The 27,404-nt window shown below is 47.8% G+C and overlaps 1 protein-coding gene across 6 annotated transcripts in view; it reads left to right on the top strand.

Moving 5' to 3' along the window:
• CAMTA2 (calmodulin binding transcription activator 2) overlaps positions 1 to 27,404 on the top strand; it is a 142,918-nt gene that overhangs the window by 54,183 nt on the left and 61,331 nt on the right. For all 6 annotated transcript variants that reach the window (XM_077470856.1, XM_077470859.1, XM_077470858.1 and 3 more), the window contains exons 9-11: positions 6,109 to 7,385; positions 7,978 to 8,104; positions 10,405 to 10,539. In XM_077470856.1, the coding sequence (XP_077326982.1) occupies positions 6,109 to 7,385; positions 7,978 to 8,104; positions 10,405 to 10,539 (1,539 nt within the window). The remainder of the gene's footprint in view (positions 1 to 6,108; positions 7,386 to 7,977; positions 8,105 to 10,404; positions 10,540 to 27,404) is intronic.

Here is a 27,404-nt window from a genome sequence, read left to right as displayed (position 1 = left end):
CGCTCTGAGGGGGCGTGGCGCCGTGGTTCAGCGCCTGGAACGCAGGGATCATGGTGCGGGTCAGGTGACCGCGTGCTTCCGCTTCCGGCCGGCCCTGATGACGCGGCGGCCGGGAAAATTTAAAATGACAGAGCTGTTTGTGATAGCTGCCTCACGCAAACGATGGAAGAGTGTAAGCCAGCTATGGCGGAGACAGGCGCCCCTAGCACCGGTCCAGCCCAGGTACGTAAGGTGCACTGGCACCCTCTGCTTTACTGTTGGGCTATGTCTTTGTCTGTTCCCCCTCTTGGGGGCCTGTCGCTGCAGGTCAGAGGTGGACTTCGCTCTGACCTTTTGCAGCCTAGTTCTGGGGTCTCACTAGTGGTCTGTTTGGTGGTGGGTCTCTGCACTGGCTTGGTGTTAAGCAACTGGTTGTTGAGAGCTTTTAGTGAGTTAAACCTGTATGTCGTTTCAGGAAAAATCACTAGGAAAAGCTAGACCAGGTCAGAGAAAATGTCCTTCTTGCAAGACCCCCCTCAGAGATTCATGGCAGAAGGCAATGTGCAGAAATTGTATCAGAGAATTGGTGGAAGAGGAAACATCTCAACAATATAAGGATTTGTTTTCTTCGGTTAAAGAGCTGACAAACTCCTTGAGTTCAGTCAGGTCCATCCTGATACAAAACCCTCCCGCACAGACCGAGCCTCAGAACTTACCGCCCAGCCCCAGGGTGTCGTCATCCAGACAGGTGGAAACTGAAGAGTCTGGAGACGAAGGGGGTAGTACTCTCATCTCCTTCAGGGATTCTGAGGAGGAGGAAGAGGAAGAAGATAGCAGGGGCTCCAAATTCAAGCTATCACTAGAGGAAGTAGATGATATTCTTAAAGCAATCTACACTACTCTAGAAATTCAAGAAGAAAAAGTACAACTGTCAGTTCATGACAAAATGTACCAGGGGTTGGACGAAACAAAACGGAGAGTTTTTCCAGTCCACAGGGTCCTCTCAGACTCAGTGAGAAAGGAGTGGAAGGACCCAGAAAAAGCCCCTTTCTTCTCTAAAGCTCTCAAGAGAAGGTTTCCCTTCGAAGATAAGGACTCAGAGGTTTGGAACAAGAAACCCAGAGTCGATGCAGCTTTCTCGCAGGTATCCAGACGAACGGATCTAGCCTTTGAGGATATGGGGATCCTTAAAGACCCAATGGACAAAAAAGCTGACTCCATCCTTAAAAAGGCTTGGGATGCTGCGTCAGTCAGTCTAAAACCAGCAATGGCAGCTACGGTAGTGGCCAGGAATCTGGAATGTTGGGTAGAGAAGCTGAAGAGCCATATTGAGGCGGGGACACCCCGCAAGGATCTCTTAGAGTCCTTTCCACTGATCCTGAATGCAGTCAAATACATGGCGGATGCATCAGCAGAATCGGTTAAACTGGCCGCTAGGTCTTCGGCTCTTGTAAATTCAGCTAGGAGAGCAGTTTGGCTGGAAACATGGTCTGGGGACACTGCTTCTAAGGTCAAGCTGTGTGGTCTTCCCTTCTCGGGTGACTTGCTCTTTGGTCCCGATTTAGAGTCTGTGCTGGATAGAACAGCCGATAAAAAGAAGGCTTTTCCAGTTAAGAAAAAGCAGATTGCCAAAAAGAATTTTCGTGCTTTTCAGCAGTCCCATAAAAAAGACCAGGAGCGCAAGAGCAGATGGGGTTCACAGAAGGGCAAAGGCAAGGGTGGAGTCCTCTTTAGATCTCCCCCAGAGCAGTCCCCTAAGAGCAAGTGACAATATCTCCCCAGTGGGGGGGAGACTGTCAGCTTTTCGCGAACAATGGGACAGGCTGTCTCCAAATCTGTTCGTGAAGAGCGTTGTCGATCAGGGGTACAGGTTGGAGTTTTCAGAACTACCCCCGAGCAGGTTTTACGTGACAACATTGCCAAGGGATCAGGAGAAGGCCTCTGCAATGAAGCTTTTGTTACAGGAGCTGATACAGCAAGAGGTTCTGATTCAAGTCCCAGTAAATCAGCAGGGCGGGGGTTTTTACTCACATATTTTTCTGGTGAAAAAACCCTCAGGGAAGTACCGTCTAATCCTGAATCTGAAATTCCTGAACAGGTTCATTCGGTACAAACATTTCAGGATGGATACAATTTTCTCCTTTACAAAGCTGTTGACCCCATAATGCTTCATGGCATCCCTGGATTTAAGGGATGCCTACCTTCATATACCAATTCATCAGGCATCGCAGCAGTTCCTGCGCCTGGCATTGAAGGTGGGGAGTTCGGTATGGCACCTCCAATTCAGGGCTCTGCCGTTCGGACTCTCGTCCTCTCCCAGGGTCTTTACGAAGATTATGGCAGAGGCTTTGGAGCCCCTGAAATTGAAGGGGATTCCAGTCGTCCCTTACCTGGACGACCTTTTGTTTTTTGCAGACTCCAGGGAGCAGGTCCTAGTCAATCTCCAGAGGGCCCAGTCTCACCTCGAGGGCCTGGGATGGCTTCTAAATCTAGAGAAGTCAATCCTGACCCCCTCACAGGAAATGAAATTTCTGGGGTATACGTTAAATTCGATTCTCCAGAAAGTTTTCCTGCCGTTGGAAAAACAGGAAAAGTTGCAGCTAGCTGTACAGCGGATACAGAGCAACCAGACAGTCTCAGTCAGGACAGCTATGGCAATTCTGGGCCTGCTTACGGCAGCAATCCCGGCTGTTCAGTGGGCCAGGTTCCATTCCAGACCCCTTCAGAGGGAGGTTCTGTCAAGCTGGTCCCATCAGGATCCTTTGGAAAAACAGCTAAAAATTTCGTCAAGGACGAAAAGGGCTCTTTGGTGGTGGAGAGACCAGGCAAATCTCTCAAGGGGCCTGGTGTGGACCTTTCCTGTGGACAAGCGCCTTACTACAGACGCAAGTGCCTGGGGCTGGGGAGCCCATCTGGATGGTCAGACATCTCAGGGGGTCTGGTCCAAACAGGAAGCTCAAAGATCATCCAACTGGAGGGAGTTGAAGGCGATCTTTCTGGGATTAGTGGCCTTTCAGCAGAGTTTGAGAGGCCACCATGTCCAGGTGTTGTCAGACAACACAACAGCGGTTACCTACATTATGAAGTAAGGGGGAACCAGAAGCAGGAGCTTGATGGAGCTGGCCAATCTGTTGTTAGCCTGGGCAGAGCAGAACACAGCCTCACTATCAGCAGTGCATCTGAAGGGCACTCAGAATTTGTTTGCGGACCTCCTAAGCAGGCGCAAATTGCTAGAGGCAGAATGGAGTCTGAATCAGGAAGTGTTCCTGATGATCTCCGAGGCCTGGGGGGTTCCACAGGTAGACCTTTTTGCCAGCCAGCAGAACTCAAAGGTGGACAAATTATTTTCTCTTCACCGAGGAGATGCAGCAATAGGGTTGGATGCATTGGCTCACCCCTGGCATTACCAGCTGTGCTACGCCTTTCCCCCCTTTCCTCTAATTCCACTAGTACTGAGGAAATTCAGGGAAGAAAGGACAGACTTAATACTAGTCACTCCTTTTTGGCCAAAAAGGCCCTGGTTCGCGGGTCTTCGAAACCTAGCCTCGAAGCCCCCATGGAGGTTACCACTCAGAAAAGATCTGTTATCCCAGGGGACAGTAAGTCATCCAGAGGTGGAACTCCTACAGCTAACCGCCTGGTTTCTGAGGAGGACCTATTAAAAGCCAAAGGTCTCTCAGATAAAGTAGTAAAGACCCTGCTGTCCAGTAGGAAGGCAGTTACACAGGCAATCTACATGAAAGTCTGGAAAAAGTTCAACTCCTGGTGCAGTTCTAGAGAACTCAAGGTCAAGAGCACGGTGTCCGTCTTGGAGTTTCTCCATGAAGGAATGGAGAAGGGTCTCGCAGCCAGTACCCTGAAGACTCAGGTGGCTGCCTTATCAGTTTTCTTTGAAAAGACTTTATCTAAAGAAACTTTAATTTCTAGATTTTTTTAGGGCTCTTGCTCGAAATAGACCAGTAGCCCTTAAAGACTTTCCCAGTTGGGATTTGTCTACAGTTTTACAGGGTCTCTCGGGAGCACCGTTTGAACCCTTACAGGAAGCTTCTTTACAGAAGGTGGTTTTAAAAACAATCTTTTTGGTGGCCATCACCTCGGCCAGGAGAGTCAGCGAGCTCCAAGCTCTAGCTATTACAGAACCCTTCCTTAGAATTTATCAGGACAGGGTGGTACTGAGGACGGATCCAGCATTCCTACCGAAAGTATCCTCAGCTTTCCATCGATCGCAGGAAATAGTGTTACCTACATTCTCTGCAACCCCAGCAAATGCAGGAGAGGAAGTTTTTCACACATTGGATGTGAAAAGGTGTCTATTACAGTTTCTGAAAGTTACTAAAGATTTTAGAAAATCAAACGCCCTCTTCGTGATATTTTCTGGATCACGCAAGGGGGAGAAAGCTTCTAAAAGTACGCTGGGTAGGTGGCTTAAGTTGGCTATAACAGAAGCCTATAAAGCAAAAGGAGAAATACCTCCCTCAGGTATTGCTGCTCACTCTACTAGATCCACGGCAGTTTCCTGGGCTGAAAGGGCCGGTGCAACGCCTGAACAAATCTGCAAGGCTGCCACTTGGTCCAGTTATTCGACATTTATCCGGCACTACCGGTTAGATCTACTGTCTGCAGCAGATCAGGCCTTCGGCAGGAAGGTACTGCAGGCAGTAGTCCCGCCCTAGGGTAAGTTTCTTGGTTATCCTCTCCGGGGTTGTCCTGAAAGGCGATTTGAGAAAGACTAAGTTAGACTTACCGGTGACGGTATTTCTAAGAGCCTTTCAGGACAACCGTTACTTCCCTCCCTAGGTTATGCTTAGTAAATGTATTAAGTTCTACCATGGTGTTGTGCTTTCTGTGCTTTGTTTTCCAGCGTCGGAAGGCCACAATAACTGAAGCCATGGAGGAAGAGGAGGTGTTTTTAAAGTGGGCATGTGTTTCCTAATTACAAGGTGGAGCTACATTCTCTCCGGGGTTGTCCTGAAAGGCTCTTAGAAATACCGTCACCGGTAAGTCTAACTTAGTCTTTTTTTTTTTTTTTTTTTTTCTTATTCATGAAAGTATTTTTTTCGCAAAAAATTGCGTTTGAAAGACTGCTGCGCTAATACCATGTGACATTAAATATTGCAATGACTGCTATTTTATTCTCGAGGGTCTCTGCTAAAAAAAAAAAAAAATATCTATATATAATATTTGGAGGTTCTTAGTAATTTTCTAGCAAAAAAATATGGATTTTAACTTGTAAGCAACAAAAGTCAGAAATGGGCTAAGGCATGAAAGGGATAATATCACAATGAGATGTCTGGTTTCATTGCTTATATTTCTGGTTAGCTTTGTGGCCGGCTGGAACAGCACAGTGGCTAAACCAGAGCCTGAAGAGACTTGTGCAAATGCAGTTGGAGGGTTTGTGTTTTTTCATTATTTACCTATTCCTGGCATTTATAAAGCGCCAATAATTAAAGTGCAATTCTAATCAGAACCTAACTAACTCTAAGCCTTATCTATCTAGCCCTGTAAAGCTGAAATCGCTGTACTTGACTGTTCTGCAGCCACTCCGCTCCCGCGCTGAGCTGGTAGTGGGGAGTGTGCAAGAGACAGCCGAAAATGGAACCCCTATTGTACCTCTATGGGTGACGTCGCTTCCCAGTCATTTCCCAGCCCTTGTCGGTTCTCTCCTGCACACCGCATCTGCCGCTGGAGACCGGAACTAGGCAATTAAAGCGATTTTTGCTTTTACAGGGTTAGATCGATTAGGCTTAGAATGTGGCAGAGCGTTTTGACTGGACTTTCACTTTTAATGTAGCAATTTACATACAGTATATTCACATTAGTGCCTGCACTCAAGAAGCTTACAGTCTAAGCTCCGTATGTTACATGCATGCATGCATACATACACCCGCACACACATATTACAGCCAAATGGCATGACCTTAGCGTATGGGAGGAAACCCATGCAAGCAAAAGAAGAGCATGCATACTTCATGTAGATAGTGTACTGGCTTCAAACTGATAATGCCAGTGCTGGAAGATGTGCTAATTACTAAGCCTCTGTACTGCCCACAGTTGAGTGTCCCTTGAAGAGGCTTTCCACAAACTTGTAGAGAAAATATAGTAAACTCTCTCACTTGTGTTTTTCCTCAGGGTCGGCGGGCGGCGTCCCTCACAAATGCACCAGTACGAAGCACCGCATCATCTCTCCGAAGGTGGAGCCTCGACTGTGTCCCTTCCCTGCTCTCACAGAGGTCCAGAACATTTCGTCTTCCTCAGCAGAACCCGACCAAGGCAAAGAGCGGAGGCCTGGAAATAAGGGTAGCAAGACGCCTTTGGGGAATGACCCCAGCTCCTCACATTCCTTCCCTGAACTCCCTGACACCACCCAGGCCTCACCACCACTGGCACTCTCCAATGGCTTCTACACTGACCGAGAACTAGCTGGGGTCACCATAACCACCACCCCTGGTGTTCCCGGCATCAGTGCAGTGCTAGTGATGACCGGAATCCCAGAAAAGCCACTGGCATTGACACCAAGCCAGCATTTGATGCCAGCTGATAATGGAACCCAGCCTGCCACTGTACCAGTTGGTATTTCCCTTCTGCCCTCACCCGTGGAGGGCCTTCTGCTTTCCTCATCTCATAGTCTGGAGGTAGCAATGGAGGCAGCTTCTGGGGGCAGCGCTGGAACTTTCGACCCTGACTCCTTCCTTAATAGTCCAAAGGAGGGACAGACTTATGGAGGAGCAGCTAAAACTGAGGGGTTCAAGACTGAGATACATGATGGAAGGGTCACAGAGTCCCAAGTCAGTAGTCTTATGGAATCTAGCGAGCTGACACAATCCGACCTGGTTGCGAAGGTAGAGGAGGAGAATTCCGCTGTGAAGAAGACCAGGATGGAAGAACAGAGTAACAAGGTGGAGGAAAGCGTCAGTCATAGTTCAGAGGTGGAGATGGAAGATTCAAGGGAAGGGCAGGTCAGTTCCAGCGATGATGTCCAGGCAGAAGTTGTGTCCTCTGTTGAAACTCAGGAAGATAGTGAAGCTCCAGGAAGCCACATGAATGACCTTTACTCCATCATCCAGAATGACTTGAGCTCTTCCTCTGGTGCTTCCAGTGTCCACATGGAGCTCTCTGCCGAAAACTTCAATATTTCTTTTGACAGTCAATTTCCTGACCTCATATCTGACCTTATGACTGAGGAATCTGCCCCAGGGGGGTATGAGCAGTTTGGTGACCCTCAGGCCAGTTCTTCTCCAGCCGTGGCTGTCTATGGGCAGCAAGTGCAGCAACAAACTCCGCCTCAGCCAATGCAGCCCATGAACAACGGAACCACAGCAGTTACTGATTCATTTCCAGAGGCGGGTGATGGAGCCATAGGACTAGTAGGGATCACTGACTTTTCACCAGAGTGGTCCTACCCAGAGGTAATCCATCTCTGTCCACTGTCCCGTTTTTATTGTGTAAAGTCGAGTGCTGCTTGCTTTAGGTGCCCGGGTCTACCCATGGCTGATATTTCCATTTTGGGTCTGTGTTTGATTGGATCGCTCACTGCCTTCTTTTTTGTTACCAAGGACTATGAGGGGACCTGTTCATTAGGTATGGCGGGCAAAGCCATGCAAATCATTCTTTGCACCTGTACATCTAGAACTGGTTTATAGCACAAATGCAGCTGAATCCTAAAGGCATTTTATTCAAATGCTTACCCGCAACAGCATAGCCTACATACATCCTAAATATAGAGCCACTTATCCAACTGTCCATCCAGAGCCTCTGCTTTATAGACTGGATACATCCTAAATATAGAGCCATTTATCCAACTGTTCATCCAGAGCCTCTGGTTTATAGACCGGATGCATCCTAAATATAGACCCATTTATCCAACTGTCCATCTAGAGCTTTTGCTTCACAACATATGTACATTCTATATAAAAGTACTTGTAGTTTCCACTCTCCTCCCTCAATCTTTCTGCCTCTTTCATCCACTATGTTCTCACTCTGCTCTTTGTTCCCAAACAGGGTGGTGTCAAGATTCTCATAACAGGACCATGGGTGGAGGACTCCGACTCCTATTCCTGTGTGTTTGATCATGTGACTGTCCCTGCATCTCTTATCCAGTCAGGTGTCCTGCGCTGCTACTGTCCAGGTGAGAATCTGCTCCGTGTAATTATATGCTAAAAAGAAGTAGTTTAATTTAAAAAATAATTAAATCGTACTTGCCAAGGAGACCAAGTTCATAATAGCACTTGCTCGGTTCCATCTCAAGTTCTAAAGCAGCGTGGTTGGACAGTTGGTCCCCTGTTGTCTGACCACGCTGGTAAAAAGGAGTTAGATTTGTGATGGACATCTCTAGTCTCTGGCTTGAGACCAGTGCTGCTATTAGGACCACACAGCCTGCAGGTCTGTGTGTTCATCTGCAGCTACTGGTGAATATGCTGCCCCGGCTGATGGATCGCACAGTGCCGCGGTTTTGTGTAGAGGACAGATTAGTGCTCTGGGGCTGTATCATATGTGGCACTGGCCTGAGATCACTGAGAATTTATAAGGGAGAACGATCACATGGTAATGTGTGATCCATCTTCCAGGGCTGCATATGTGTAAAAGCAGCCACAGATACACAGAGCTGCAGTGCTGAGTGATCTGTCACTATTATGACTGAACAATCAGCCCTGCCTGTTCATTTATAATAGTAATATATCATTCAGAGCTAGGACTCTGTCTCAGTGTCAGAGGTTGTACACATACAGGGTGCAGGTGTTGTGTCAGATTAGGTGACCTGTCAAAATGTGTAACGGAAGTGACGTTTCGTTGCTGCCGCCATCTTGCTACACCCCGCACTCCTCCACAGTAAGGATACTCTGAGAAGGGGCAAGCGGACATCTTGTTAGACCCACCGGAGTTTTGCATTTTACACTTTTTTTTTTTTTTTTTTTTTTATTAACAACTGAGTTTATATAATGAAATACAGTACTTGCAACTCCCTGTGCATGTTTACATGTTGTTTTAAAAGCAGCAAACTTCTGTCCGATTAGCAAACCTGAGAAATCCGCACGCTTGCCGCAGCTTTTAAAATTCAACATTTAAACAGTAAGACAGAGTTCTAAGTACTGTATTTCACTATATAAACTCAGTTTACTGTATTAAAAAAAAGTGTAAAATGCAAACATCCAGTGGGTGCAACAAGATGTCCGCTTGCCCCTTCTCAGTGTATCCTTACTGTGGAGGAGTGTGGGGTGTAGCAAGATGGCGGTGACAGCGTCCATTCCTTTACACAATCTGACGGGGGTCGCCTAATCTGATGAAACACCGGCAGATACTTTAGACAGAGCCACAGCTATTCTGTGTAGCAAGCCATTGGGGATTGCTTTTTCAGAGGAGTGGTAAACAGACGCTGCCAACGTATTGCGTATGTACACATGACAGGTTTCTTTTTAGGATCAGAAAAGGGACAAGACTAGTTCCCCTATGTAGGGGCATAGGAAGAATAAGTGGGCTTGAGTGGCCTAACCCCAGGAATAGGGCTGTTTAAGGCTACCCTAGGGAGTGATCGCTTCCATACATTAAATGGGCTTTATGACTCCCAGAAATCTTCTCGTTGTGGGTTTTCCATACTCTGGTAGTTTTCGAGGTAACTCCAACTCTCGTCATCACTGTAAACGTAGAATTAACCTTCCATATAGCCCTTTCTTTAACCTCAGCCCTCCCTATCCTTGTAAACCCAGTCCCAATACTAACCCTCCCTGTAAACCCAGCCCTTATACTAATGCTCAATGTAACCTCAACCCGAACACTCCTTGTAAACCTATGCCTAACCCTCACTGTGCACCTGACCTTAATACTAACCCTCCTTTGTAAGCCCAGCCCCCTCTGGTGAGCCTCAACCTAGCCCATTGTAACTCTAACCCTTGCCCTAAGACTCACGCTGTAACGCTATAACCCTCCCCGTAACTATAACAATATCCCGCTTTTACATCGCCAGATTTTGTGTCCTCCTCTAACAATGATGGGTCCTCATTGGTTGGTTGTCTCCGCTCCCTTGCTGTGTCTGCCGCCATCTCTGTAATTTTTTAGGGTTCAACATCGTTTTTTTTTTTTTTTTGCCCATTGAGTGGATCCTGTACACACTCTGTCCTTGCACCCAGCTCAGTTTTTTTTTTTACTTCAGTTGCCAGGAGTGAGCCGGGAGTATACACCGCACTGTACATGCACAGTGCACACATAATGAGAAATTGCTAGGAGCTAGAGAGAATATTTTTATTTTTTTCTGCCAGAAGCAATTTTTTTTTTTTAAACCGTCTTTTAACTCGCATGTTTAGGTTACAGTCTAATAAATTTCTCTAGTTCTGTTGAACACGTCATTACCGTACATTCCTGTACATTTTAAACACGTTCTATTGATCCAAGGATACTAATGTTATTCCCATGTTTTGCCATCTCTGACTGCAGCTCATGAAGCCGGCCTGGTCACCCTGCAAGTCATCCAGCACCAGCAGGTCATCTCGCACTCCGTCATCTTTGAGTATCGCGCTCGTAACTTCCTGTCTCTGCCCAGCACCCAGCTGGACTGGCTGTCCCTGGACGGTGAGTAACCATACACTGCACTGATATATGCCCACTGTGCCTACTCAATTAGTAGCTGAAAGGACCCCCTTTGCAGCCTGAATTCTTTATGTTGTGGATTCAGTTAGATGCTTTGTTGGTGTTAACAGTGGTTAGCACTTCCACCAGGTGTCTACAGGTGCACTGAATGGAAATTTTGGTGCCGAAAGAAATTTAGGATGCGCTAAAATGAAAATGACAGTTTAAAAAAAAAAAGTGTGTGATATATATATTATATTATAATATAAATATATATATATATATATATATATATATATATATATATATATATATATATATATATATATATATATATATATATATATATATATATATATATATATATATATATATATAATCTAGAGATATAGATAGTATTCAGGTTTTTGATCATGAATATTAATTTATTGTCCGCCATTATCGGCACCTTTTTAGCGCAAGAAAAGCTAAAATAAAAAAAAGCATCCATTTAAAGTCTGTCTTCACACTGTTCCATTAAAAACCTTCATTTTTGGTCAGTTAAAAAAAAAAAAACGCTCCAAAAATGCACCTCCCCAGTTGAAATTCACTGAAAACGCAGCAAGAACGCATTAATAACGCACCAGTATTATGTTTTTGACGCCATTTTTGAGTCATAATCTATGAACAGCGCATCGTGGTAAAATCTGTTGCATTTTCTGCGCCATTCTCAGCGCCTTTTTTTTCGCCATCGGCAAATGGCCAAAAACACAATTTTCAGACGCCGAAATTTCAGTGCATCTCTAATGGGGTCGTCTATTTTGAATCCCACCCACGGCATTACCTGCCTTGAGTTTGCATATCCTCCCTTTGCCTACATGGGTTTCCTCCGGGTACTCCGGTTTCCTCCAACACTCAAAACACAAGCTGGGAGGTTAATTGGCTCCTGTATAAATTGGCCCTAGTGTGTGTGACTGAATTAGGAACCTTAGATCAGGGGTAGGCAACCTGGGGCCCTCCAGCTGTTGTGGAACTACATTTCCCATGAGGTTTTACAAGGCCGGTAGTTACTGTAGTTACTCCCAGAGGCATGATGGGACTTGTAGTTCTGCAACAGCTGGAGGGCCCCATGTTGCCTACCCCTGCCTAAGATTGTAAGCTCCTTGAGGACAGGGTTTGATGTGAATGTAAAATATATGTCTAAAGCGTTGTGTAAATTGACTGCGCTATAGAAGTACCTGTAATAAATTATAGGCAATCTTCTTCTTCTTTTTTTTTTTTTTTTTTTTTTCCATTTTGGATAGGGTAAATCCACCACCTGTGTCCCATTTGTGGAGATTTCCCTTCCCTTCCCTTTCCCTTTCCTCTCCCTCTCCCTTTGCTCTCCCTCTCCCTTTGCTCTCCCTCTCCTTTCCTCTCCCTCTCCCTTTCCTCTCCCTCTCCCTTTCCTCTCCCTCTCCCTTTCCTCTCCCTCTCCCTTTCCTCTCCCTCTCCCTTTCCTCTCCCTCTCCCTCTCCCTTTCCCTTTCCTCTCCCTTTCCCTTTCCTCTCCCTCTCCCTTTCCTCTCCCTCTCCCTCTCCTCTCCCTCTCCCTTTCCTCTCCCTCTCCCTTTCCTCTCCCTCTCCCTTTCCTCTCCCTTTCCCTTTCCTCTCCCTCTCCCTTTCCCTTTCCTCACCTCTCCCTTTCCTCTCCTCTCCTCTCCCTTTCCTCTCCTCTCCTCTCCCTTTCCTCTCCTCTCCTCTCCCTTTCCTCTCCCTTTCCCTTTCCCTTTCCTCTCCCTTTCCCTTTCCTCTCCTCTCCCTTTCCCTTTCCTCTCCTCTCCTTTCCCTTTCCCTTTCCTCTCCCTTTCCCTTTCCTCTCCCTTTCCCTTTCCTCTCCCTTTCCTCTCCCTTTCCTCTCCTTTCCCTTTCCTCTCCTCTCCCTCTTCCTCTCCTTTCCTCTCCTCTCCCTCTTCCTCTCCTTTCCTCTCCTCTCCCTTTCCCTTTCCTCTCCTCTCCCTTTCCCTTTCCTCTCCTCTCCCTTTCCCTTTCCTCTCCTCTCCCTTTCCCTTTCCTCTCCTCTCCCTTTCCCTTTCCTCTCCTCTCCCTTTCCCTTTCCTCTCCTCTCCCTTTCCCTTTCCTTTCCCCCTTTTCCCCCCTCCCTTTACCTTCAGTAAATTTTGTGCAAATTATTTTTATTTATTTTTTACTTTAAGTTTCGCTATAATGTTAAGTAACAAATCCATTTGACCATGCTTTATGTATATACATGATTATGTATGAGCCTTATGATTTTCTGTTGGGTTATTTGTGTAACTAATGAAGTGGCCTCTGAGTGTTATGTGTTATGGTGCAGCCCTCTAAACTTTTCTGGCTACAACACCTTACAAGATCGTAAGCCAAGTGTGATGGTCAGGTGTTGACATACATTTGGCCATATAGTAGAGTTGCACGATTCTGGCTAAAATGAGAATCATAATTTTTTTTTTTTTTTTGGCTTAGAATAAACATCACGATTCTCACGGCATAACATCTTTCACATTATACAAATAAATTGGGATAACTTTATGGTGTTTTCTTTTTAAATTCATTGAAGTGTAGCTTCTCCCCAAAAAATTTATTTTTGAAAGACCGCTGAGCAAATGCAGTGTGACCAAAAATATTGCAACAACCGCTATTTTATTCTCTAGGGTCTCTGCTGAAAAAATATATTTAATGTTTGGAGGTTCTATGTAGGGTTGCACCGATACTGGTGCCAATAACTGGAAAGTCAGGGGTGATCGGTGCGGCGGTGGGGCAGTTACAAGCACCAATCTCCCTAGATTTCAATAAAGTAGCTGACAGACGCTTCTCCTTCTCTTCCTCCTGCAGCTTTCATCTGCTTTATTGTAATCTATACAGGGAGATTGATGCTTGTAACTACCCCACCGCCATACCAAGCACCCCTATTCCCCCCTCCGCTTCCTCCTCCGTGCCCCCCCCCCCCCCCCCCAGCTGTCAGGATGGGAGAGTGGAGGGAGAAGCCTATAAATCTGTCATTTACTGGCTTTTTATCACTGAAGAACTTCCACTGGCGTGTGGCATAACACGATGGGGTGTTCGCTTGTCCCGTTGGTTTAAAAAGCGCTTAATGCTCAGCATGTTTCGCGATTGAAAAATTGCTTCTTCAGGAGATTCTGTTCAATTAGAAAAAACATTGGTTAGACATAAAATGCACTAAATCTAATGTACAAGAAAAAAAAAGGACACTACATCATCGTGTATGCATCTCGCGTGAGCTCAGCACTCTTGGAGCTTGGTATGTTTCTCAAGAAAGCCACGCTGACAGAGTGAAGAAACCGAAAAAAACTCTGGATAGCCGCACTCCGGATCAGGTAAAATAAGTTGTGCCTTTATTATTTCCACTAAAAAACCTTAACATCATACGAGTCACAACAGCAAAGGGAATGTAGAACAGGGAATACTGACGCGTTTCACGCTGAGATTAGCGCTTACTCATAGCTAAAGGCACAACTTATTTTACCTCATCCGGAGTGCGGCTATCCAGAGTTTTTTTCAGTTCCTTCATTTGGCTAGTGCAATCAGCCTGCACCTGAGACCCCTATGTGTTTGGAGTGGCCAGTTTCTTGGTGGATCAGCCTGGAGCGGTGGATCCTTCTTTTTATCCACGCTGACAGAGTGCTGCTGTTACCCCCACAGAGGAAGCCTCTCCTGATGTTTCGAGGAGAGACGAGCCCAAAGGCCCCACTGGAACCCCTGAGGGGGAGCAGTAGATCTAAGATGCAGATTGCAACATGGGGGGTGTATCAGATCACTACAGGAGAAGAACAAATAATATATATAAAAGAATGCTTTTTTTAAAATTGAACTGCAGGGGGCACTATAGAGTGTATATATTGCTTAAAGTAAGGACTGATCAATACCTGCACATACAGAAAATGCTGCAGAATGCTTTTCTAGGATGGTATTGGACGGTATTGTGCCGGAGCCGCGATGACATCACTCCCGCACATGCGTGGGGGAGCTGACACAGGGAACGGCACAGATTAACTGAAGCAACGGCACGTACGTGCCATTGCTTCAGTTGGCTTAAGTGCGCATGTGCCTATGACGTCGGCAAATACAGGGATGTCTCCTAAACCTTGCGGGTTTAGGAGATATCAAGTGTAGTTTTAAAGTGGTTGTAAAGGGTTTACAACCACTTTAGGATGTCGGCATACCAAGAGATTTTGGACAATTTCATGATGTCAACTTTGTGGGAACAGTTTGGGGACGGCCCCTTCCTGTTCCAACATAACTGCGCACCAGTGCACAAAGCAAGGTCCATAAAGATATGAATGAGTGAGTTTGGGGTGGAGGAACTTGACTGGCCTGCACAGAGTCCTGACCTCAACCCGATGGGATGAATTAGAGCGGAGACTGCAAAAGAGGCCTTCTCGTCCAACATCGGTGCCTGACCTCAAATATTTTCTTCTGGAAGAATGGTCAACCATTCCCATAGACCAGTGATGGCGAACCTTGGCACCCCAGATGTTTTAGAACTACATTTACCATGATGCTCATGCACTCTGCAGTGTAGCTGAGCATCATGGGAAATGGAGTTCCAAAACCTCTGGGGTGCCAAGGTTCGCCATCACTGCCATAGACACTCCTAAACTTTGTGGACGGCCTTCCCAGAAGAGTTGAAGCTGTTATAGCTGCAAAGGGTGGGCCAACTCAATATTGAACCCTACGCACTAAGACTGGAATGTCATTAAATGGGTTGTAAAAGCAGAAGGTTTTGCATTCCATGCATCAAGATAAAAAGCCTTCTGTGTGCAGCAGCCCCTTTAACACTTAACCTGAGGTTCCTCTCTGTCCAGCAAAGCCCACAAATGTCTTGGCCATCCTACATTCTCCTTCCTAATTGGCTGAGACACAGCAGTGGCGCCATTGGCTCCCGCTGCTGTCAATCAAAGTCAGCTAGCGAATCGGGAGAGAGGGGGCTGGCTGGGGGGGGGGGGCTCCATGTCTGAATGGACATGGGTAGCTGTCACTTGTCTCGGTTGCCCCCATAGCTTACTGGGGGGCCACATTGAACAGGAGGAAAGGGCCAGGAGCCCTGAAGAGGGACCCGAGAAGAGGAGGATTGGGGCTGTTGTGTACAAATCCACTGCAACAGAGCAGCCGACATCATGGACTCTCTGGACAGGTCAGTGTCCTTATTAAAAGTCAGCAGCTACATGTCTAATGATGGTGGGGCGGTGCGGCTCTCATTCCAGAACAACTGCTCTCTCGCGCGCCTGTGGGAGCATGCATCATGGCGATAGGTCGTGTGATACACCGCTACACTGATCTTGGTAAAGAGCCTCTGATGGAGGCTCTTTACCACGTGAACAGCTGTGTCCAATCACGGCTGATCACGATGTAAACAGGAAGAACCGTTGATCGGCCTTTTCTCACTCTTGTCTGACAGACGCGAGTAGAGGAGAGCCAATCGGTTGCTGTCCTGATGGGGGGGGGTCTGGTCTGTGCTGATTGTTTCATTGCAGCCCTCCCTCAGATGCCCGCCAGGGATTGCCACCACGCTGGACCACCAGGTATGCCACCCTAGACCACCAGTGAAATGCCAAACAGTGCCCATCCCCAATGCCTACCAGTGCCCATCAGTGCCATCTATCAGTGCAGCCTATAAATGCATATCGGTGCCACCTACCAGTGCCCTTCCGTGCTGCCTCATTGGTGCCGCCTTATCAGTGCCCAAGAAATCATACTTATTTACAAAATTTTATAACCGAAACAAAAGAAACTTTTTTTTTTTTTTCCTCAAAATTTTTTTTTTTTTAATTTTTTTTTTATTTGTTTTGCCAAAAAATATAAAACACAGAGGTGATCAAATACCACCAAAAGAAGCTCTGTTTGTGGGAAAAAAAATGATAAAAATTCAGTTTGGGTGCAGTGTTGCATGGCTGCGCAATTGTCATTTAAACAGCGACCGTGCTGAAAGCTGAAAATTGGCCTAGGCAGGAAGGGGGGGTGTAAGTGCCCCGGGGTATTGAAGTAGTTAAGAATACAGTATTTAAAAACGTATGTAAAAAGGCACACACGTGATTGGACTGTTTAGTATAATGTCTCGAACATCATGTGCTTTTGTTGTTGGCCCAGAGTCCCAATTTAAGACAGAAAAGTAATGAGCTCTGGACGGGTGTTAATACAGAGTCACGCAGAGCTGCCGTCTCCTATTGGCTTTCAGGATGAAAAGGGTTAGAAGCGGATAGAAACAGAACTAAGACGCCCGGTAGATACATACCCCCCCCCCCCCCATTACAACATCGCTCTGTCTGCCCTCTCCTGAAGATGAGACCTAGGAGGGGGTATAGTGAGATCCTCACCGCCTCCCCAACCCTCCTCCACCCCCCGCCCCCCCCATCCCTCTGAATGCCAGGCCGACCTCCCATGCCAGGTCTAGAGGCTCCAGGCTGCGAGGGGTGGCAGGATCCTCCATTTCTATTTTCGTCCTTCATCTTTCAGCGCCCAGCAGCAACCTGAATCCCACCCAGGACTATTTTCCTAGCTGTGGAAGGACACAGTGACGCTGGTGGCATGCTTACCATTCCCAGCGCAGCGTGACATGGGCACAGAACAGCCCGCTCTCTAGAAAGCCAGCTGGCTTTAACTTACGGTGACGTGAAAAAAGAGGTGGGGGGGGACGTCCCAGGGGGTGACAACTCCGAGACTGTTTATAGAAAGTCCTTAGTGTCCTCTGTCACAGACCAAGTGATGTTAACTATTGAGGTGCTGGAATCATCCTGCAAAGGGGAAGAACAAACTGGTATCCCCTTCTATGTGTCTTACCCTGCGGGAGGAGAACAGACTCCTATCCCCTTTGTGTCACCCTGCAGGAGGAGAATAGACACGTATCTCCTCCTATGTGTCACCCTGCAGGAGAACACACACATCCCCTTCTATATGTGTCACCCTGCAGGAGAGAACAGACTCGCATCCCCCTTTGTGTCAGCCTGCAGGAGGAGAACAGACCTCCTAGCCCTCTTTGTGTCAGCCTGCAGGAGGAGAACAGACTCCTAGCCCCCTTTATGTCAGCCTGCAGGAGGAGAACAGACTTGCATCCCCTTCTATATGTATCCCCCTGCAGGAGAGAACAGACTTGCATCCCCTTCTATATGTAACCCCCTGCAGGAGGAGAACAGACTCCTATCCCCTTCTATATGCATCACCCTGCAGGAGGAGAACAGACTCCTATCCCCTTTGTGTCACCCTGCAGGAGGAGAACAGACTCTTATCCCCTTCTATATGCATCACCCTGCAGGAGGAGAACAGACTCTTATCCCCTTCTATATGCATCACCCTGCAGGAGGAGAACAGACTCCTATCCCCTTTGTGTCACCCTGCAGGAGGAGAACAGACTCCTATCCCCTTCTATATGTATCACCCTGCAGGAGGAGAACAGACTCGCATCCCCTTCTATATGTATCCCCCTGCAGGAGGAGAACCAGACTCGCATCCCCTTCTATATGCAACACACTACAGCAGGAGAACAGACACCTATCCCCCTTTGTGTCACCCTGCAGGAGGAGAACAGACTTGTATCACTTCTCAGTCTGTGTCCCCCCCGCCAGTGTAGGGAGTCGGAGGTCAGTGGCTCGCTGAGTGTTTTTCCAGTGTAGAGTTACATTTGATATATAGAATATCATCTGTACACAGGATGAAATGGTCAGAAGCTGGAAGGTGAGTTATCCCCCCCTCCTCCCCCCTTCTCTTGCGTCTCATCGTCCCCCCCCCCCCCCCCCCCCCCATATTAATCCGATCTTCTTAAGTGATTGTGTTGGACCTCCTGTCAATGAAAGAGAATTGGGGAGGGGGGGGGGAGGGGTGGCGGGCTCATTACGTGGTAATTTATAACTAGACAGACAGACATGAAATGATCTTAGCCTCTTATTAGTAGTAAATCCTGTTACACCGTCTGCTGATCATGTACAGTCTTCCTCCAGCTGGATCGGAGTTGCGTAGAGGATCGGTTCTCAGACCGTACGCTCCGAGTTCTCCCGTCTTGTCAGGCCTTACCCTACTGTACTCATCATCCGCGGAAACTAAAATTAATTCAAGAGGTGGCTTAGATGTCACTTGTCTTAGAAATGATGCCATACGGGAGGCCAACACTGACAGTGGCGGGGGGGGGGGGGGGGGGCACGGTGCAAACAATTTGGCAGTGCCTGATTGGTCCATTTACTGCAAGCTTGTGTATGATCCCAACAACACGTAATGCTCTAGACTCCGATTTCTGAGGTAGATTCTCATTAGGTGACTTGCTTAAAGTATCAGTCAAGATGCAAACATTGGTTTGAATAGAGTAGGACCCCAGGGCCTTCTCTTCAGGCTAGCAAAGTTGTACAGGTTCCTCTCCTGGACTGAAAATGCGTACTCTGGTTTCTCAGCAGATCTCCTGCTCATTAGTTCCCCTATTCAGCGGATCCCCAGCTCCTTAGTTCCCCCGTTCAGCAGCAGCGGATCCCCAGCTCCTTAGTTCCCCCGTTCAGCAGCAGCGGATCCCCAGCTCCTTAGTTCCCCCGTTCACAGCAGCGGATCCCCGGCTCCTTAGTTCACAGCAGCGGATCCCCAGCTCCTTAGTTCCCCCGTTCACAGCAGCGGATCCCCGGCTCCTTAGTTCACAGCAGCGGATCCCCAGCTCCTTAGTTCCCCCGTTCAGCAGCAGCGGATCCCCAGCTCCTTAGTTCCCCCGTTCAGCAGCAGCGGATCCCCAGCTCCTTAGTTCCCCCGTTCAGCAGCAGCGGATCCCCAGCTCCTTATTTTCCCAGTTCAGCAGCAGCGGATCCCCAGCTCCTTAGTTTCCCCATTCAGCAGCAGCGGATCCCCAGCTCCTTAGTTTCCCCCGTTCAGCAGCAGCGGATCCCCAGCTCCTTAGTTCCCCCGTTCAGCAGCAGCGGATCCCCAGCTCCTTAGTTCCCCCGTTCAGCAGCAGCGGATCCCCAGCTCCTTAGTTCCCCAGTTCACAGCAGCGGATCCCCAGCTCCTTAGTTCCCCAGTTCACAGCAGCGGATCCCCAGCTCCTTAGTTCCCCAGTTCACAGCAGCGGATCCCCAGCTCCTTAGTTCCCCAGTTCACAGCAGCGGATCCCCAGCTCCTTAGTTCCCCAGTTCACAGCAGCGGATCCCCAGCTCCTTAGTTCCCCCCGTTCAGCAGCAGCGGATCCCCAGCTCCTTAGTTCCCCCGTTCAGCAGCAGCGGATCCCCAGCTCCTTAGTTTCCCCCGTTCACAGCAGCGGATCCCCAGCTCCTTAGTTTCCCCCGTTCACAGCAGCGGATCCCCAGCTCCTTAGTTTCCCCCGTCACAGCAGCGGATCCCCAGCTCCTTAGTTTCCCCCGTTCACAGCAGCGGATCCCCAGCTCCTTAGTTCCCCAGTTCACAGCAGCGGATCCCCAGCTCCTTAGTTCCCCAGTTCACAGCAGCGGATCCCCAGCTCCTTAGTTCCCCAGTTCACAGCAGCGGATCCCCAGCTCCTTAGTTCCCCCAGTTCACAGCAGCGGATCCCCAGCTCTTTAGTTCCCCCGTTCACAGCAGCGGATCCCCAGCTCCTTAGTTCACAGCAGCAGCGGATCCCCAGCTCCTTAGTTTCCCCCGTTCAGCAGCACCGGATCCCCAGCTCCTTAGTTTCCCCCGTTCAGCAGCAGCCGGATCCCCAGCTCCTTAGTTCCCCAGTTCACAGCAGCGGATCCCCAGCTCCTTAGTTCCCCAGTTCACAGCAGCGGATCCCCAGCTCCTTAGTTCCCCAGTTCACAGCAGCGGATCCCCAGCTCCTTAGTTCCCCAGTTCACCAGCAGCGGATCCCCAGCTCCTTAGTTCCCCAGTTCACAGCAGCGGATCCCCAGCTCCTTAGTTCCCCAGTTCACAGCAGCGGATCCCAAGCTCCTTAGTTCCCCCCGTTCAGCAGCAGCGGATCCCCAGCTCCTTAGTTCCCCTGTTCAGCAGCAGCGGATCCCCAGCTCCTTAGTTTCCCCCGTTCACAGCAGCGGATCCCCAGCTCCTTAGTTTCCCCCGTTCACAGCAGCGGATCCCCAGCTCCTTAGTTCCCCAGTTCACAGCAGCGGATCCCCAGCTCCTTAGTTTCCCCCGTTCACAGCAGCGGATCCCCAGCTCCTTAGTTCCCCAGTTCACAGCAGCGGATCCCCAGCTCCTTAGTTCCCCAGTTCACAGCAGCGGATCCCCAGCTCCCTTAGTTCCCCAGTTCACAGCAGCGGATCCCCAGCTCCTTAGTTCCCCAGTTCACAGCAGCGGATCCCCAGCTCTTTAGTTCCCCCGTTCACAGCAGCGGATCCCCAGCTCCTTAGTTCACAGCAGCAGCGGATCCCCAGCTCCTTAGTTTCCCCCGTTCAGCAGCACCGGATCCCAGCTCCTTAGTTTCCCCCGTTCAGCAGCAACGGATCCCCAGCTCCTTAGTTTCCCCCGTTCAGCAGCAGCGGATCCCCAGCTCCTTAGTTCCCCTGGCTCTGCCTCACTCAGTAGTACCCCCAGCCCTGCTGATACCCTACTCAGTAGTGCCGTCTTTTTATTTATTTTTTGTTTTTTATGTGCTGGTCCATTGAAAAAAATTTTCTTCTTCACTTCACATTCTAGAGAAGTGAACAAACTTCTCTAAAGTCATTGAAATCCTTTCCTAAGCTGGACATCGATGGATATAAATTAGATCTATTCAGAATGAAATGGCCAAATTTTGATCCATGTGAAGCCATCCCTGCTCCATGGAACTCGTTTGTTAAGGTCAAGGTTCCATTGAACGGGAATGTTGGAAAACTTTGTCCATCGGCGGCTGCAGCTGCTGATCAGTGTATTCTGAACAGCGAAGAGTCCCAGTGTCAGAATACAATGTCCCAGTAAAAAGGAACTGTTGTCAGTCAGTGTTGATGGTTGGGGGGGGGGGGGGGGAATGCCTCCCGAAGCGCTATTGTGTTCTGCGGCTGGTGGGGGGCGGGGAGCTTCCTGGACAGCAACACAATGATTCCGGCAGTAATCGCTTGTAAGAAATCCAACATGCTGGTTGTATCCAAGTCAATTGATGGAATCGTCTTGGATACAATCAGCCAGCCCATATAGATGAATTGAATAGCGCGGCCTGTTCAGCAGAAATCCATGTATGGCCGAATTAAGTTCTGCCCAATGTCGTATGATTCCAGGCAGCCATGTGTAGATCAGATCCAATCCTTGCAGTCGGTCCTTGTCTACAGAGCGTGGATAAGTTTAATGTAAACGGTACAATGTTTACACTGATCTTGGCCTATCACCACAGCTTTCTCATCTCAGAGAGACGGCAAAAAAACCCAGCTTAGTATCCTTGGATTTAAAGTTGGACGTCACCACTCACCCAATCGGCATTGAATATTTTTAATCCTTATGCTGCTAGCATTCCTAAATAGATAGTTAAATATATCCTATTTACATGCTTAGTTTTTTTTTTTGTTTTTTTTATTATTTTGTTTTTTACATCAGTTACTTCCTGGTTTCTTGCCTAAGCAAATGATGTCATACAACTCAGCAGTCTTCAGGAGAGGAGGAGGGGTTTTCTCAGCCAAGCACGCCCTTGTGCATGCTTGCTTGAACTAGAGGCAGATGGATTCCAGGAAGTACAGTGGGGGAAAATAAAGTATCTGATCCTCTACAGATTTTGTAAGTTTGCCCACTTACAAAGAAATGAGGAGTCTATCATTTTTATCGTAGGTGTATTTTAAATGAGAGAGACGGAATATCAAACAAAAATCCAGAAAAAAAACCATACAATACAAATGTTATAAATTCAGTTGCAGTTCAGAGAGTAAAATAAGTATTTGATTCCCCAAGCAAAACACGACTACTTTGTGGAAAACCCTTGTTGGCAGGCACAGCAGTACAATGTATCTTGTAGCTGGTGACCAGGTTTGCACACATCTCAAGAAGGATTTTGGTCCACTCTTCTTTACAGATCTTCTCTAAATCCTTAAGGTTTCTTGGCTGTCCCTTGGCAACTTAGTTTCAGCTCCCTCCATACATTTTCTGTAGGATAAAGGTCTGGAGACTGGCTAGGCCACTCCATGACCTTAATGTGCTTCCTCTTGAGCAACCCCTTTTTTTTTGCCTTGGTATGTTTTGGGTCATTTTCATGTTGGAAGACCCATCCACAACCCATCTTCAGTGTTCTGGCTTAGGGAAGAAGGTTCTAATCCAAGATCTTACAATACATGTCCTCATCCATTGGCCCCTTAATGCAGCAAACTCGGCCTGTTCCTTTAGCAGAGAAACCGCCCCAAACCATCATGTTTCCACCTCCAAACCATCAGTTTCCACCTCCAAACCATCATGTTTCCACCTCCAAACCATCATGTTTCCACCTCCAACCATCATGTTTCCACCTCCAAACCATCATGTTTCCACCTCCAAACCATCATGTTTCCACCTCCAAACCATCATGTTTCCACCTCCAAACCATCATACCTCCATGTTTTCACCATCATGTTTCCACCCCAAACCATCAAACCACCTGTTTTCACCATCATGTTTCCACCTCAAACCACCCTGTTTTCACCATCATGTTTCCACCTCAAACCACCCTGTTTTCACCATCATGTTTCCACCTCAAACCACCCTGTTTTCACCATCATGTTTCCACCTCAACCACCCTGTTTTCACCATCATGTTTCCACCTCAAACCACCCTGTTTTCACCATCATGTTTCCACCTCAAACCACCCTGTTTTCACCATCATGTTTCCACCTCAAACCACCCTGTTTTCACCATCATGTTTCCACCTCAAACCACCCTGTTTTCACCATCATGTTTCCACCTCAAACCACCCTGTTTTCACCATCATGTTTCCACCTCAAACCACCCTGTTTTCACCATCATGTTTCCACCTCAAACCACCCTGTTTTCACCATCATGTTTTCACCTCAAACCACCCTGTTTTCACCATCATGTTTTCACCTCAAACCACCCTGTTTTCACCATCATGTTTTCACCTCAAACCACCCTGTTTTCACCATCATGTTTTCCACCTCAAACCACCCTGTTTTCACCTCAAACCACCCTGTTTTCACCATCATGTTTCCACCTCAAACCACCCTGTTTTCACCATCATGTTTCCACCTCAAACCACCCTGTTTTCACCATCATGTTCCACCTCAAACCACCCTGTTTTCACCATCATGTTTCCACCTCAAACCACCCTGTTTTCACCATCATGTTTCCACCTCAAACCACCCTGTTTCCATCTCTGTGCTTGACTGTAGGGATGGTGTTCTGGGGGTCATGGTCAGCATTTTATTTCTCCAAACTCCGTGTCGAGTTAATGCCAAAGGAGCTCATCTTTTGGTCTCGTCTGACCACAGACCTTTCTCCCAATCCTTCTCTGAATCATTTAGAATCGGCATTCTTCTTCTTCCAAACATGATGTGTTCCCCTTCTCAAGAAGGCACCTGTGCAGTGATGCCAATGAACATCTAAGTCCTTCAGGACTTGGAGAAAGTGTTGTGGTCAGGTGAGACCAAAATTCAGCTCTTTGGCATTAACTTGACTCGCCGTGTTTGGAGGAAGAAAAATGCCGACTATGACCCTAAGAACACCATCCCTACAGTCAAGCATGGAGGTGGGAACATGATGCTTTGGGGCTGTTTCTCTGCTAAAGGTACTGGCCGACTTTGCTGCATTGATGGTCCAATGGACGGGGCCTTATATTGTCAATTCTTGGATGAGAACCTCCTTCCCTCAGCCAGAACACTGAAGAAGGGTCGTGGATGGGTCGCCCAGCATGACAATGACCCAAAATGTTCCACCAAGGCACCAAAGGAGTGGCTCAAGAAGAAGCGCCTTAAGGTCATGGAGTGGCCTGGTCAGTCTCCAGACCTTAATCCTATAGAAAATTTATGGAGGGAGCTTAAACTTTAAGTTGCCAAGAATGATGTCACTCCCACGTGACATCACTCTACTCCGACACAGGCTCTGAAGGTCCGATGCGGTATGCTGAATCTTCAGAGTGCATCCAGTGTGAATATCTCCTGAACACCACAAGTTTAAGGGGATATTCGCTGTACCTACAGCCAATCCTTATTATAGGCCAGCCTGTAGATACAAGATCATAACATTCGTTTACTACCATTTTAAAGTGGCTGTAAACCTCAGACATGAAATATGAACAAAGCATATCTCTATAGTATACTTATCTCAATCCAGAGAACGAAGTGTCATTTTTTTTTTTTGCTCCTTCGTTCCTCTATCTGCATCAGTCACTTCTGACCAGTTTTCCTACCAAAAAGAGATAAAAGGTGACAGGGGAGGGACCTCCAGCACACAGCTTGTGATTGACAGCCTTAGCTGTGGCTCCGGTGTTCTGTCAAAAAAAAAAGTCCGCCTATCGAATACTGTCCGCCCCGTACTGCGCAGGCGCATACGGAGCACAAGAAGATTCGGAAAATCTCTGAAGATGAACGGCGCCTTGCACCGTGAGTCCAGGTGCCTAGCCCCACCATCCAAGTGGACATAGGGCTGCACATATTTAGTGGGCCCTCGCGGGCTTGCTTTGCTCGCTCTTTTATATTCTAACTCTATTTCCACTTGGATGGTGGGGCTTCAACCTGGACTCACTATCTCTGGATATTTTTGGAATCTGCTTGTCATGTGTACTGCGCATGCGCAGTACACAGCGGACACTATCCGACGGGGGACAGTATTTGACTGGACACCGGTGTGCTGTGGGAAGGGGGGTGTGGCCCTTCCCTCCAATCTGCTCTCAGAGCTCTCCTCCTTAAGCTCTGCAGAGTGTAACTTTAGCTCCTGGACCCCCCCCCCCCCTTTTTTCTTTTTTATTTTTTTTCTTTCTGGCAGCTCAGACAAATTCTGCCCTTTGGATGTAGAGAAGACGGCAGATAAACAGTACAACTTATGTAGGAGTATTTGTTTCAACTCTGTGTATCACCTGAGGCCAGTCACGTCACTGGTTATATGGAAGGGTTTACAACCAGTTATGTGCCGTTTCTGTTTTCAAATCCCAATAAGCTTTTTAATACAAGCAAAAATCTGGCTGCTGTGGAGGTTTAGCTAAAACAAACAAATGAAAAAGAAAAGTGCTTACGGTAAAAAGCCTTTGTCCCTTTTGCTAGATTGGTTAGCGTGCCTCACAGTTGGAGAATTGCCGGCATGCAGCATCTGAACGCTCCCCGGAATAGGATTATTATATTATTAGACTTGCCTATGCTTATATATTTGTTGAAAACTTAGTGACACCGCAGTGTTAGATCAATCAGTCAGTGAAGCTGGAATATCTCTTCTGATCTTCTACCAGAGGATGGCTGGACACGCACTGAATGATATATTTGGGTGTCAGTTAATAAGCTGCATCATTTTTGGTGCCCATGCAAATGTTACCACCTCAAATTGGTATTAAACCCAAAAGCAAAACATTTATTATATCTCGGCATACTATGTGACGGCTGCATCAGTATCCTTGTTTTAGGTTTGCTTTCTTCTGTTTTGATCTGGTGATCCAGCCAGTAAGTCTGATGTTTCTTTTGAGAAAAAAAAAAAGCTCTCCAGAAAATGTATCAGTTGCAGAAATGAGACAAACCATTTACTACTTACAGGGGTGCATACAATGATCAGGCTTTTATTTATGTAAGAACTTTATCCCAATAAGAAAAGCTGTTTGAGCTGGAGCTTGGTTTCAGTTTTAGTGTATTTAAATCTACTAGTTCATCTAACATTCCCCAATGTGCGCAGTCTCTCTCTCTAGAGTTCACTTCCTGTGTGCGCAATCTCTCTATAGTACACTTCCTGTGTGCGCGGTCTCTCTAGAGTTCACTTCCTGTGTGTGGTGCTCTCTCTAGAGTTCACTTCCTGTGTGGCGCTCTCTCTAGAGTTCACTTCCTGTGTGGGCGCTCTCTCTAGAGTTCACTTCCTGTGTGGGCGCTCTCTCTAGAGTTCACTTCCTGTGTGGGCGCTCTCTCTAGAGTTCACTTCCTGTGTGGGCGCTCTCTCTAGAGTTCACTTCCTGTGTGGGCGCTCTCTCTAGAGTTCACTTCCTGTGTGGGCGCTCTCTCTAGAGTTCACTTCCTGTGTGGGCGCTCTCTCTAGAGTTCACTTCCTGTGTGGGCGCTCTCTCTAGAGTTTCACTTCCTGTGTGGGCGCGCTCTCTCGAGTTCACTTCCTGTGTGGGCGCGCTCTCTCTCTCTTCTCTCTCTCTCTCTCTCTCTCTCTCGAGTTCACTTCCTGTGTGGGCGCTCTCTCTCTCTCTCTCTCTCTCTCTCTCTCTCTCTCGAGTTCACTTCCTGTGTGGGCGCGCTCTCTCGAGTTCACTTCCTGTGTGGGCGCTCTCTCTCTCTCTCGAGTTCACTTCCTGTGTGGGCGCTCTCTCTCTCTCTCTCGAGTTCACTTCCTGTGTGGGGCCTCTCTCTAGAGTTCACTTCCTGTGTGGGTTCTCTCTCTAAGTTCACTTCCTGTGTGGGTCTCTCTCTCTCTCTCTCTCTCTCTCTCTCTCTCTCTCTCTCTCTCTCTCTCTCTCTCTCTCTCTCTCTCTCTAGAGTTCACTTCCTGTGTGGGCGCGCGCTCTCTCTCTCTCTCTCTCTCTCTCTCGAGTTCACTTCCTGTGTGGGCGCTCTCTCTCTCGAGGTCACTTCCTGTGTGGGCGCTCTCTCTCGAGTTCACTTCCTGTGTGGGCGCTCTCTCTCTCGAGTTCACTTCCTGTGTGGGCGCTCTCTCTCTCGAGGTCACTTCCTGTGTGGCGCTCTCTCTCTCGAGGTCACTTCCTGTGTGGGCGCTCTCTCTCTCGAGGTCACTTCCTGTGTGGGCGCTCTCTCTCTCTCTCTCGAGGTCACTTCCTGTGTGGGCGCTCTCTCTCGTCTCGAGTTCACTTCCTGTGTGGGCGCTCTCTCTCGAGTT

This window comes from Lithobates pipiens, unplaced genomic scaffold (genome assembly GCF_037356315.1).
Source record: "Lithobates pipiens isolate NorthernLeopardFrog02 unplaced genomic scaffold, aLitPip1_a1.2 Scaffold_8, whole genome shotgun sequence".
NCBI lineage: Eukaryota > Metazoa > Chordata > Amphibia > Anura > Ranidae > Lithobates > Lithobates pipiens.
Note: the sequence above shows the minus strand (reverse complement) of the source record. Positions and strands in the feature narration are given on the sequence as shown.